The 13,727-nt window shown below is 43.8% G+C and overlaps 1 protein-coding gene across 5 annotated transcripts in view; it reads right to left on the bottom strand.

The window, feature by feature from the left end:
* The window catches only part of LOC110502352 (protein quaking), a 103,600-nt gene that overhangs the window by 41,402 nt on the left and 48,471 nt on the right, over positions 1-13,727 (bottom strand). For 3 of the 5 annotated variants that reach the window (XR_005039092.1, XM_036959644.1, XM_036959643.1), the window contains exons 3-4: positions 12,078-12,194; positions 7,133-7,162 (exon numbers count right to left, since the gene is read on the bottom strand). Coding sequence is in view for 4 of the 5 variants with exons in the window: in XM_036959644.1 (XP_036815539.1) it covers positions 7,133-7,162; positions 12,078-12,194 (147 nt within the window). In the remaining variant the exon portion in view is untranslated. The remainder of the gene's footprint in view (positions 1-7,132; positions 7,163-12,077; positions 12,195-13,727) is intronic. The other 2 variants (XM_036959646.1, XM_036959645.1) reach the window with 1 other exon arrangement.

Below are 13,727 nucleotides of genomic sequence, written 5' to 3'. Positions count from 1 at the left end.
TGAGGTTGCTGTAGAATAATGAGATGTAAAGACGGGTCTCTAGTTTCACAATGAGGGAGTGTACCATACAGAAAGGCTTGTCAAGATGAAACACCTCCACTCTGAATCAAAGTTGGGAGCTATTGCAGTGAGTGGCGGCATCTGTAATAGTCGGGGAAAGTGAGGGCGGAGAAACGAGAAGAGAGATTAACAGTGACTGGGCTCCTCATGTCAGTGTAACAGTGTCAACGGTTTAAAGGCAGTGGGTTTTCTTCAAAAGGAAAAGGAATGTACAACTCCGGATACATGGCTCAGTCAGGCTGGTTCAACCTGCTACTGCTGAAAGCTTTTAAGACTGAACATTCTTCTACACCATCTCTCTCTCTCTCGATATGAGGGTCTGCTAAATGACCATTTTCTTTTTTCATTTAACTAGGCAAGTCAGTTAGGAACAAATTCTTATTTACAATGACAACCTACCCCGGCCAACCCTAACCCGGATGACACTGGGCCAATTGTACACCGCCCTATGGGACTCCCAATCACGGCTGGTTGTAACACAACACCTGGAATCGAACCAGGTCTGTAGTGACGCTTTTAGCATTGAGACGCCGTGCCTTTGACCACCGCGCCACTCGGGGAGCCCAACTACAATGTCAATGTAGAGTCCAATCAGAGAAACGCGTGCACACACTGGGCAGGGATATGAGGTTGAGGGTATAAAGTTAGGAGCATAAGAATGTGATGTTTCCTGAAATCCAGACGACTTCTTGATTGTGTAAAAGGGCTCCTTGTCAAAGGATTTATGAGGAACGACACATCCAGGGTCAGGCTGTGTGGCTATTGTTCCAGCACTCTCGTTTGCAACATTCCAGCACAGAACTGGAACTCTGTCGGCAATAAGGATTATACCCCCCTACCCCTCCCCATACGATACCCACACACACACTCCCATACGATACCCACACACACACACTCCCATACGATACCCCCACACACACACACGCTCCCATACGATACCCACACACACACACTCCCATACGATACCCACACACACACACTCCCATACGATACCCACACACACACTCCCATACGATACCCACACACACACTCCCATACGATACACACACACACACCGTCCACATGCAGAATGTACACACACACACACACACACCAACCGTCCACATGCAGAATGTACACACACACACACACACACACACACACACACACCAACCGTCCACATGCAGAATGTACACACACACACACCAACCGTCCACATGCAGAATGTACACACACGCACGCACACAGAATGTACACAAACACACAGATGCAAACACACATTACCAGTTGGCTCATAAAAGTGTGTTGACAGATGAAAGTCCGTGCGCATAGGATGTGTGCATAGCAGTTTACTTCTCTATGGAAAGGCAAACAAAACAACGCATGTATTTTCATACTCTCGAAGCTTAAACAAACTCGACTTTTGTCCCTACCCAGCAAACTGGAAACATCCCAAGAACATTAGATTCCCATGAAGTTATAGTTAGGGTTTGATCTAACATCAGAAATGCTAATATCAATAATAACAATATCAATAATAATAATAACAACATTTGTTTTTTTCCCAGAAAATGTTTTAAATGAAATATCCTTGGAATGTCCTCCTAACGTTCACTAAAAATGTTGAGCGCAACATCTTCAACAGCCAACCGCAAAACATTCTCCAAATGTTCTCATTCGGTTTCCAGGTATCGTAATAACGCAACGGACCAGTAATGTTTGTAGAACACTCTGCCGCAACAAAATGTGAGAGCAAATAGAAATGGTTCTGAGAAAAACATTATCGGAACGTTCTGCTAATGTTGATGGAAATGTTATTCAAAACGACCCATGACAACAAGCAGGGAAAACTCCCACAACGCTCTCGCAAAGTTATAGTGTGACGTTATGACATGATTGCTCCAATAACATTCCTTAAACATTCTTCAGCAAATCATGTCCGGGTTGAATCCAAATTGGCTCTGAGAAAACATTGCTGCTAACATTAGTGGACATTTCATCCGAGACACCCTACCCAGGTATAGGCTCTCCATTTTATAAATAATCATAAGTGTGAATTACTATGTGGATTATTAATTAATGGACATTTTTGACCCATTTTCCATTAAAGCAAATCAAGTCTGACATTTTAAAGTGGAAATGACAACTTCAGAAGCATTTTAAAACCTTGAATACACCAGGCAGGACAATGTATCCTGCAACTGAGTGGTCAAATTAAGATCCTGTACAGGCCTAACAACCAATACATTTTTTTTTAATATGTATTTTTTTTGTTGCCTTTACTTAACCGGGGGAAACTAATTTTCAAGGGTGCCCTGGGAACAACAAACCAACATAATCAGTATCAAAACAACACTATCAATTCACAATTTCAACACACCTAATATCACATCAAAAACATCAATCAAAACAAATGCAGTTCTCCTTCACCACATTCCTTCGAGACCAGAGAGTCAAGCCTCAAAGTGGCCTGCAGGTTATACCATGCACTAGGGACACAATAACTAAAGCCAATTTTCCCGGACTCCGTGGAGACTTCTAGAGAGCGAGTCGGGTGGTGGCTGGATTTCCAATTAAGAAGTGAGTTGAGGTAGTTAGGGAGTTTCTGGACAACTGCTTTATAAACAAATAGCAGCCCATGTTGGGCCCTTCTGGTAGTCAGACTCCCAGACAACTGAAGTATACAAAAGACAATGATGTGTACAAACATGTTCTCCAATGATAAAACGCAGGGCTGTGTGATAGATTGAATCTAAAGGTTTCAAAACAGAGGCTGCTGCGTGCATGTAGATGATATCACCATAGTCAAGTACTGGGATGAGCAAAGCTTGAACAATCTTCCTCCTGTTTCAAAAGTAAGGCAAGATTTATATCTATAGAGGAAACCGATCTAAATTCTCAGCTGCTTTGTTCGTTTTTCAATGTGTGTTTTAAAAGACAGCTCATCATCAGTCCAAATACCTAAATAATTAAGAGGGACTTGCTCAATTTGGGCCCCCTTCAAGGTGCAGCGACACAGATCTTTAGGGTCAATTTCACAAGACCTGGAGAACAACATAAACTTGGTTTAAACAACATTTGGCACTCAATTAAGATCAGTGGGCGATTCCTGCTGCACTGAGGGCGCACGGGAATAAATAACTGTTTCATCCACATAGAGATGTAGGTACCAGTTATTATTATTATTCAGGGACAAATCATTTATGTAAATAGTGAACAGTAAAGGGACTAGTATTGAGCCTTGTGGCACTCCTTTAGACTGAACTCCATCAGCAGATGTACATTGACTTTTGTTGTGCAGGTCATTTTTAACCAGCCGCAGGCCGCTTGGTCTAGACCACGGGTCAAACCTCATTCCACGGAGGGCCGAGTGTCTGTGGGCTTTCGCTCCTCCGTTGTACTAGATTGATGAATTAAGGTCACCAATTTTGGATAGCCTCCGCAGCAGGAGTGCGTGATTAACCGTATCGAATGCTTTCGACAGATCAATACGAAGGGCAGCGCAGTGCCGTTTTCTGTCTAGCGCATTAACTGTGTAATTTATGACTAGAGAGGCAGCCGAGATGGTGCTGTGGCCTGGTCTAAAGCCTGACTGGTGAGCATTCAGAATGCATTATCCCTCTAAAAAAAAAAGGCTGCAGCTGAGAATTCTAATGTTTTCGCTAAACGTGAACGTTTTGAGATGATAATCATTAAGATCGCAGGGATCGCCACCTTTGTGGAGCGGGAGAACACAAGGGCCGCCTTCCACAGCGTAGGAATAATACCCAAGAGAATGCATAGAGAACATTCCAAGGGTGTATATTGATAACAACAAACAGCCCAGCAAACCTGGGAACATTCCCAGAACATTAGCCAACATTCCCACGATGTTCTAGTTAGGTTTGAAGCTAACATTAGGACGATAACGCCCCCACAAACATTTCAATCGCGTTTTTACGAGGTTGCCTGGGCATGTAATAACACGCTCCGGTGATGTTCTTAGACAAGATGTTGGAGCAAGAGAAGTGGTTACGACGAAACATTGCAGGAACGTTCTGCTAACGCTGATGGATATGTTACTCAAAAACACCCATAACAACAAGCAGGGAACATTCCTCCAATGGTCTCATAAAGTTACAGTGTGAAGACAGCTTGGCTGTCGAAACGTTGGCTATTAAATGTATTGCATATGAGCTCCTAGATTACAGCAGCTCTTCTTAGCTTTTTATAGTTGTGACATTATGACATGGCGGTTCTGATTACATTACCTGGAGTTATTAATAAAAATAAAAAAACTCTCTGGAATATTCCGTTAATGTTGGAGATATTACTACTAACACCTATTGTATGACCACAAACATTCCTGCAAGAATGCCGGGGCAGTGGTTAGAGCATTGGACTAGTAACCGGAAGGTTGCAAGTTCAAATCCCTGAGCTGACAAGGTACAAATCTGTCGTTCTGCCCCTGAACAGGCAGTTAACCCACTGTTCCTAGGCCGTCATTGAAAATAAGAATTTGTTCTTAACTGACTTGCCTAGTTAAATAAAGGTTAAAACAAATATACCCTGCGAGACGATTGTCAAGTTTTGTAAGGTTATGACATGAAGATACAGAATTGCTCTAAAAACACACTTCCAACGACAAACGGAAGTAGTTCTGAAAGCATTGCTGCAATGTTCTGCCAATGTTGACGTGTAATGTGACATTATTATATGAAGTTGCCAAACTTCTAAAGAAATGGCATCTCCATGTTCTTACATCATTATATTTTATGAGGGTATTGTCCAAACATTGCTACAGCTTTTTTAAAGAATGGTAGTCAAGCAGGTTTGAACCTGTGATCTGCAAGCCTTGTAGGCTACTTAGTCTTAACAGGATCCTAATGTTTCTAGTGGATTTCCCTTCGTACTGAAATTCTCCAATTATGATCCAAACTATGGCTATACACTGAGTGTACAAAGCATTAGGAACACATTCCTAATATTGAGTTGTATCCCCTTATGCCCTCAGAACAGCCTCAATTCGTCGGACTACAAGGTCTCGAAAGCGTTCCACAGGGATGCTGGCCCCTGTTGACTCAAATGATTCCCACAGTTGTGCCACATTGGCTGGATGTCCTTCGGGTGGTGGACCATTCTTGATACACACGGGAAACTGCTGTGCGTAAAACCCCAGCAGCATTGCAGTTCTTGACACATTCAACCGGTGCGCCTGGCACCTACTACCATACCCCGTTCAAAGGCACTGAAATCCGTTGTCTTTCTCACTCACCCACTAAATGGCACACATACACAATCCACGTCGCAAATGCCTCAAGGCTTAAAAATCCTTCTTTCACCTGTCTCCTCCCCACAATCTACACTAATGGATGGGATCATAGCTTGCACCTGGATTCACCTGGTCAGTCTATGTCTTGGAAAGGGCAGGTGTTCCTAATGATTTGTACGCTCAGTGTATGTCTTAGTATATATATATGCACATCTACAGTGCCTTTCAGAATGTATTCACACTCCTTGTTACAACCTGAATTTAAAATGGATGACATTTATATTTGTTTTGTCACTGGCCTACACTCAATACCCCATGACGTCCAAGTGGATTAGTGTTTTTAGACATTTTCACAAATTAATTGAGTAAATAAGTATTTGACCGCTTTGTTATGGCAAGCCTAAATAAATTCAGGAGTAATAATTTGCTTAACAAGTAACATAATAAGTTGCATGGACTCCCTCTGTGTGTAATAATAGTGTTTAACATGATTTTTGAATGACTACCTCATCTTTGTACCCCACACATAAAATGATCTGTAAGGTCCCTCAGTCGAGCAGTGAATTTCAAGCACAGATTCAACCACAAAGACCAGGGAGGTTTTCAATGCCTTGCAAAGAACGGCACCAATAATTGGTAAATTGGTAAAAAAAATAAAAAGAGCAGACATTGAATATCCCTTTGAGCATGGTGAATCTATTATTATACTTTGGAAGGTGTATCAATACACCTAGTCACTACAAGGATACAGGCGTCCTTCCTAACTCAGTTGCCGGAGAGGAAAGAAACCACGCAGGGATTTCACAATGAGGCCAATGGTGACTTTAAAACAGTTACAGAGTTTAAAGGCTCTGATAGGAGAAAACTGAGAATGGATCAACAACATTGTTGAATTTACAGAGTGAAAAGAAGGAAGCCTGTACAGAATAATAATATTACCAAAACATGCATCCTGTTTGCAACAAGGCACTAAAGTAATATTGCAAAGAAAAACGTGGCAAAGCAATTCACTTTCTGTCCTGAATACAAAGTGTTATTTTGGGGCAAATCCAATACAACACATTACTGAGTACCAGTAGTGGTGGCTGCATCATTTTATGGGTGGGCTTGTAATCGTTAAGGGCTGGGAAATTTTTCAGGATAAAAAAGAAACGGGATGGAGCTAAGCACAGGCAAAATCCTACAGGAAAGCCTGGGTCAGCCTGCTTTCAACCAGACACTGGGAGATGAATTCACCTTTCAGCAGGACAATAACCTAAAACACAAGGTCAAATCTACACTGGAGTTGCTTATTAAGAAGACAGTGAATATTCCTGAGTGGACGGGTTACAGTTTTGACTTAAATCTACTTGAAGATCTATGGCAAGACCTGAAAATGGTTGTCGAGCAACGATCAACAACCAATTTGACAGAGCTTGAATAATTCAGAAAAGAAAAATGCGCAAATGTTGCACAATCCAGTTATAGAAAGTTATTAGAGACTTGCCCAGAAAGGCTCACAGCTGTAATTGCTGACAAAGGTGATTCTAACATGTAATCAAGATATATTCATGTAAAAAAAATAATGTATACTAGAATTTTTCTTTGACGTTACACACCATTGTGTGTAGATCGTTGACATAAAATGACAAATCCATTTTAATCCCACTTTGTAACACAACAAAATGTGGAAAAAGTCAAGGGGTGTGAATACTTTCTAAAGGCACTGCATGTGGACCTAACCGCAATCGACAAGGCAATGACTTAACATGATTTTTGAAAACATCCCAACATTACAGTATATAAAGAGGACTAATAGAGTAAGAAATAATGAAGCATACCTATTTTTCTAGATTCACTTACCCTCTCCATTGCAAAGACAAAGACCACGACCTGGAAGGCAGAGTAAAGCTGTCAACAACTTTATCTTTTTGTTAGTCCCATCCCAGTGATGCAATGGATTCATTCCAGGGATAATGCTTATAAACTCCCAGATTCAATCCCTGTTTGTGACTATCAACAAAATATGCAAAAAATATGTTTGTACAGTAAATGTTTATGTGATTCCAGATAATTGCCATATCTGTTTCTACATGGACTGTTGCGCAATTAACTTCCTTAACAGTAAGATAACACATTATCGTTATGGGAAGTATGTCATCAAAATCTGTCCTGTTGTGTACACTCCGTGGCCAGTTTATTAGGTACACCACCCCACATGGCCTTGGCGTGTTATATAAAGCAAGCAGACAGACATCAAGGCATTCAATTACTGTTCAATTGAATGTTAAAATGGGCAAAACGAGTGAGCTAAGCGATTTTGAGCGTGGCACGACCGTTGGTACCAGGCATGTTGGATCCAGCATTTCAGAAACGACTGCAGTCTTGGGCTTTTCACGCACGACAGTGTCTCGGGTGTATCGAGAATGATGCGACAAATAAAAAACATTCAGTCGGAAGAGAGACATTCAGTCGGACATTCAGTCGGAAGAGAGAGGTCGAAGGACAATAGCTAAAATCATGCAAGCTAACAGGCGGGTCACAGACAGACAAATAATGGCTCAGTACAACAGTGGTGTGCAGACCGGCATCTCGGAACGCACAACTCATCAAACCTAGTCATGGATTGGCTATTGCAGCTGAACATTGTTGCTGACCAAATCCAATGGAGCATCTTTGGGATGAGATGCAATGGGCTGTTCGCAGCGTGAATATAACACCGTCCAAACTGCAACAACTACTTGATGTCATGGACCAACATTACTGTGGAATGTTTCCAACACCTTGTACACCCATGCCCGAAGAATTTAGGCTGTTCTGGAGGCAAAGGGGGCCCGACCCGGTACTAGATGGGTGTACCTAATAGACTGGCAACTGAGTGTATACTGTATATCCCCACTATTTTCCTACAACCTAAAGAAATGTTTTAGGAACAATCGTGCATAATCAGCACAACTGGATAGTTTCTGTTTTATGAGAACATTTGTGTCAACCTAACAAATGTTCTAGGAACTTTCACAGAACCAATTTTGGTTTGCTCAGTGTATTGTCCCTGCTGAGCCAGACATGCTGTCTGGCAGAATATATGCCACGAGGAGGCAGTAATTAAGGGGAACCTTAAGATTCAGCACACTAATTCAAACCACTAAGCAATGAGCTCAAGGTTAGCTGCACGGTTAACTACTGTAGTGTCGCTTGGAGACCTGCGGCAATACTGATGCAACAAACAACAAGACTGATATGTATGTAAACTATGCACAGTGTTGCTTTAACAGAGCAACTTGGAAAGTCATTCCCAGACTCTCAGAGAGACGTAGAGAGAGAGAGAGAGAGAGAGAGAGAGAGAGAGAGAGAGAGAGAGACAGAGAGCGATGTGTAGAGAGAGAGAGAGAGACGTAGAGAGAGAGAGAGAGAGAGACGTAGAGAGAGAGACAGAGAGAGAGACGTAGAGAGAGAGATACGTAGAGAGAGAGATACGTAGAGAGAGAGAGAGACATAGAGAGAGAGAGAGACGTAGAGAGAGAGAGAGAGACGTAGAGAGAGAGAGAGAGACGTAGAGAGAGAGAGAGAGAGACGTAGAGAGAGAGAGAGAGACGTAGAGAGAGAGAGAGAGACATAGAGAGAGAGAGACATAGAGAGACGTAGAGAGAGAGAGAGACGTAGAGAGAGAGAGACATAGAGAGAGAGACATAGAGAGACGTAGAGAGAGAGAGATACGTAGAGAGAGAGATACGTAGAGAGAGAGATACGTAGAGAGAGAGAGAGAGACATAGAGACATAGAGAGAGAGAGAAAGAGAGAGAGAGACGTAGAGAGAGAGAGACGTAGAGAGAGAGAGAGAGACGTAGAGAGAGAGAGAGACGTAGAGAGAGAGAGAGAGAGACGTAGAGAGAGAGAGAGACGTAGAGAGAGAGAGAGAGACGTAGAGAGAGAGAGAGACGTAGAGAGAGAGAGAGAGACATAGAGAGAGACGTAGAGAGACGTAGAGTGAGAGAGAGACGTAGAGAGAGATACGTAGAGAGAGAGAGAGAGACATAGAGAGAGAGAGACGTAGAGAGAGAGACGTAGAGAGAGACGGAGAGAGAGAGAAGTAGAGAGAGAGAGACGTAGAGAGAGAGAGAGACATAGAGAGAGAGACGTAGAGAGACGTAGAGTGAGAGAGACATAGAGAGAGAGACGTAGAGAGACGTAGAGTGAGAGAGAGAGAGAGAGAGAGAGAGAGAGAGAGAGATAGAGTGAGTGAGTGAGAGATACGCACACACAGCCACACACAGTGTCTCAGAGAAGGGGAGCAACTGTGGAAGCGATGTGCGAGTTGAGTAGGCAGTGTGGATATGGGACTAGAGTAGAGTAGATCTGTGTGAAGCCACTCTGATAGTCATAATAACTGTAATAGCCAGAGGGCCTCGGGCAGTTGAAGACAGAGTCTGTCTGAACGCTATTGTAAGGACAATGGCTTGTGTGGTTGGTTATGTTTGTGTGCTCATGTACGTGTGTAAAGCAGAGAGGCAGAGAGGCAGAGAGAGAGAGAGAGAGAGAGAGAGAAAGAGAGACGTAAACAGAACGTTGAGAGTAGGTGTATGTATCTGTGATATTTTTCACCAGCTTATGGTGCCAGCAGCAGCAGAAGGACGAGGAGGCGGCAGTGCCACTACTGCTGCCAGGGACAGACAGTGCAGCCCTCATCTGGCCCCCGTCCTAGTCTGCTGCCTTTATTACCACTGGTCATGGACGCACAATTCATTAAGCTAACCTGGCGAGCCTCCTTCCCACAGCATCAGAGCACACAACAGAACACTAATGTCTGTCACACTGAGAGACACTGAGGCAATCACTGCCCAGCGCTGCTGAGACCCCGCCCACTCTAAGGCTGTAGACACCACCTGCTGTGCCAGGGCTGACCTTACACCAAGCTTTCCACTTCCAGGGCTGACCTTACACCAAGCTCTCCAACGATCGCTATATTCCTATTCTCAGAATTCAACTTTGGTACTTTCAATTTGAACATAGCAGGATTGTCTGTCGTAACTGAGAAAGCCCCACCCGGCGTATGAATGTTTTGTGTGGTTTCGCGTAGCCCTGCTAGAACTGGAGCTCCTAACACTCATCCTATGGCTACGTGAGTTAGTGTGGGAGCGCTCCTGCCTAATGGTTATCTATTGGCTGGCTGCTGTGGTGGTGCTGTGTTTCCACACCGCCTTCTGCATTCCACAAGACCCAATCTGTGTCGGCAGGCATTTGTTTCACTTAAGGAGTGTGTACGCGGCACGAGACAGTACGCAGAGGACAAGGACACCGGCCTCTGCGCTGCTCGGTCATCTAATAAAATACGCGCGGGTAGTGAGGAACCCGATAACCACTGCAACAACAACGCCCTTCAGTCACAGAGAGGCGGAGAGAGAGAGAGAGAGAGAGAGAGAGAGAGAGAGAGAGAGAGAGAGAGAGAGAGAGAGAGAGAGAGAGAGAGAGAGAGAGAGAGAAAAGACAGAAGACTAAACAAGTGAGAGGGAAGGAGGGGAAGACAGAGAAAGAGACTGGGAACAGGAGAGATGGACGAACAGAGGAAGGGCAAGAGGGGGTCATTGACGGTGCTTTATGATGCGAGAAAGACCAGTAGTTTTGATTTACCCTGTCGTACAGTTCATCACTAACACCATAGTGGTTAGGCTAAAAAGAGAGCCTCGCCCCGCTCTGTGGTGGGAGATATGATACAGATAGAGCAGCTGGGTTTCTGCAGGATGGCGAGCTGAAGCAGATGTGGAGGGGGGGGCAGGAGACCACAACATGGATATCAGAGACACTTGTTTTATTTTTTCTGCCAGCGCCCCCACTGGGACTCTGTGGAAGAGCTCAGATAACCATCTCCACTAACACCACTTGTCCAAATAGAAGGCCCTGCTTATACAGTGGAAACAAAAAAACGGACCTTTCTCCGAAAAGAGAAAGATGGGAAATAAATAAATGTCTGTGTGTGTGTGTGTGTGTGTGTGTGTCCGTGTGTGTGTATTTGTCTATGTGTCCGTGCGTATGTATGTCTAAGAGGAGCCCCTGGTCCCAGACCACCTCCCAGTGCTCCTCTCCCATCCTACAGGGGCCAGGGTTAGAGGATCACACCGCCCCAACATGGTCACGTTTCAGGGACAGGGCCAGGCTGGACTGGGGGCCCATCTAGCCCCACAGATCTGAGGCCAAGGACAATGTTTGAACACCTGCCCCTCCCAGAGCGACAGTGCAGCTTGGGGGAATGATTGTTGTTTCCCAATAGGAGGAAATATCTGAGATCTTCAGACGGCCCTGCAGACTAGTGGACACACCCTTGGAGGGTAGTAGTACTGCTCATGGACACAGTAGGGAAACACACAGTTTTACACAATGACTGGAGCCTGTATCAATGGAAGGCATCTGAGAAAAGACAAATAACGAGAGAAAATGAAGTAAGGTTTTACTTTGTAAATAGCAATCTGTGTGTGAGGGTGAGTTTATAGTGCCAGAGTGTGTGTGTGTGTGTGTGTGTGTGTGGTCTTGTTCTTCCATCCTCGTGGTGGCCTGAAATCCCCAAAAGTCCACACAAGGATAGTAAAACCAGAAAAGTCTCCCTTGTGGGGACATTTTAAGGTTAAGGGTTAGAATTAGGGTTAGGGGTTAGGTTTAGGGTTCAAATTATAGGTTAAAGTTAGGCTTAGGTTTAAGGTTAGGGGTTAGGGGAAATAGGATTTTAAATGGATATACATTTTAGGTCCCCAAGACCAAACAAGTGTGTGGTTGTGTTTGAGTGTGTGTGGTTGTGTGTGTGTGTGTGCTCGCCTTACCTTCTTCTTGTCCCTCATGGAGCCTTTTCCGCGCACCATGATTTTACATCCTGTCTCTGCCTCCAGCTGCTTGGCTGTCAGCCCCCGTGGTCCCAGGATACGGCCCACAAAGTTAAACTGCCAGAGAGAAACAAACACACACACACACACACACACACACACACACACACACACACACACACACACACACACACACACACACACACACACACACACACACACACACACACACACACACACACACACACACACACACACACAAATTAGAACCTGGGCTTAGAACCAGAGCAGTTCTTCAACATAGTCAACAGGGCACTTTATCATTGATAAGTATGAGGACATAGTAGACAGTTGAAACATATCTGTAATGGAAACATTAACTGATTATCTCAACCCTGACATGTTGAGAAGAGAGCGGGATCAGATTCAAAGATATGGAAACACAGAGAAAGAACGAGAGAACAAGGCGATGATGCAGACGAGGTAGCCCCTCGCTTGACCCTCCCACCTCGCTGTAATCTCACGCCCTCATCACCCGCCTGGCGCTCTTACACAATGACGCTCGACGGCGGCTGAAAAGCAGCCGATATCGGGAGTGTCTTGCGACCAGACGCCGCTGACAAGATAAGGCTCAGCAATCGTTTCGCCCATCGATCAGCAGCTCCTCCCTGCTCTTCTCCTCACTGGACTTTACACTGCCTGTCAGTCAAGACTCATGAGGGCTGCTGCATATCGATGAGCTGGGACTGAGACTGACACACAGACAGGTCCTGGGCCTTAAAGGACAAGAGAGACGGACTGACTGACTGGCCAAGTTTATAGCAACAAGACCTACTGGATTCAAACGAAACAGAGCAAGAACAATTAACGTTTTTAAAGATTGGCATTCACAATTATCTCCGCTGATCACTTCATGTCAATACAGATGTGAGATCTTAATTTGAGCTGTTTTGCTACAGCAGGAAAATAATCCTGCAGCAACAGGAAATGTGAATTATTATGTGGACTCGGTAGCGGTACTCCTTGTATATAGCCTCGTTATTGTTATTTATAGTGTTACTCTTTTCTATTTTTATTAGCACATTTGATACTTTTTAACTCTGAATGGTTGGGAAAGGGCTCATAAGTAAGCAATTAACGGTAAAGAAAACAGTTTAAGTCTACACCTGTTGTATTCGGCACATGTGACAAATAAAATTGTATTTGTTTTTAAATAATTATAATGAATGGACATTTTTGAATGGGTTGATACATTTTTCGTGTGGGGAAAATCAAGTCAGAATTGTAAAAAGTGGAAAACGCTGAGAAGTTGAGAAGTCTTTTTTTAAACCTGATATGCACCACAAGTTTTACATTTCCAGCAACAGGGTGATCAAATTAAGATCCTACATCTGTACATTCACTTTGACAGTGTTTTGAATCAGAGTCGACTTGACACTACAGGATGTGAGTGACGAAGAGCTGTGGGAAACATATGGACTACTATGGTTACTCCCTCCTCTGTGGCTATCAAAGTGCTGTGCTTGAAGTATTGACAATCCATTCAAATGAGGTCCGGAAGATTTTACTGAGTTACAGTTCATATAAGGAAATCAGTCCATTTAAATAAATTCATTCGGCCCTAACCATTAGGCCCTAATCTATGGATTT

The sequence above is a fragment of the Oncorhynchus mykiss genome, chromosome 23 (assembly GCF_013265735.2).
Source record: "Oncorhynchus mykiss isolate Arlee chromosome 23, USDA_OmykA_1.1, whole genome shotgun sequence".
In the NCBI taxonomy this organism is placed as follows: domain Eukaryota; kingdom Metazoa; phylum Chordata; class Actinopteri; order Salmoniformes; family Salmonidae; genus Oncorhynchus; species Oncorhynchus mykiss.
The sequence above is the reverse complement of the archived record's forward strand: the minus strand, read 5'-3'. Positions and strand labels throughout refer to the sequence as shown.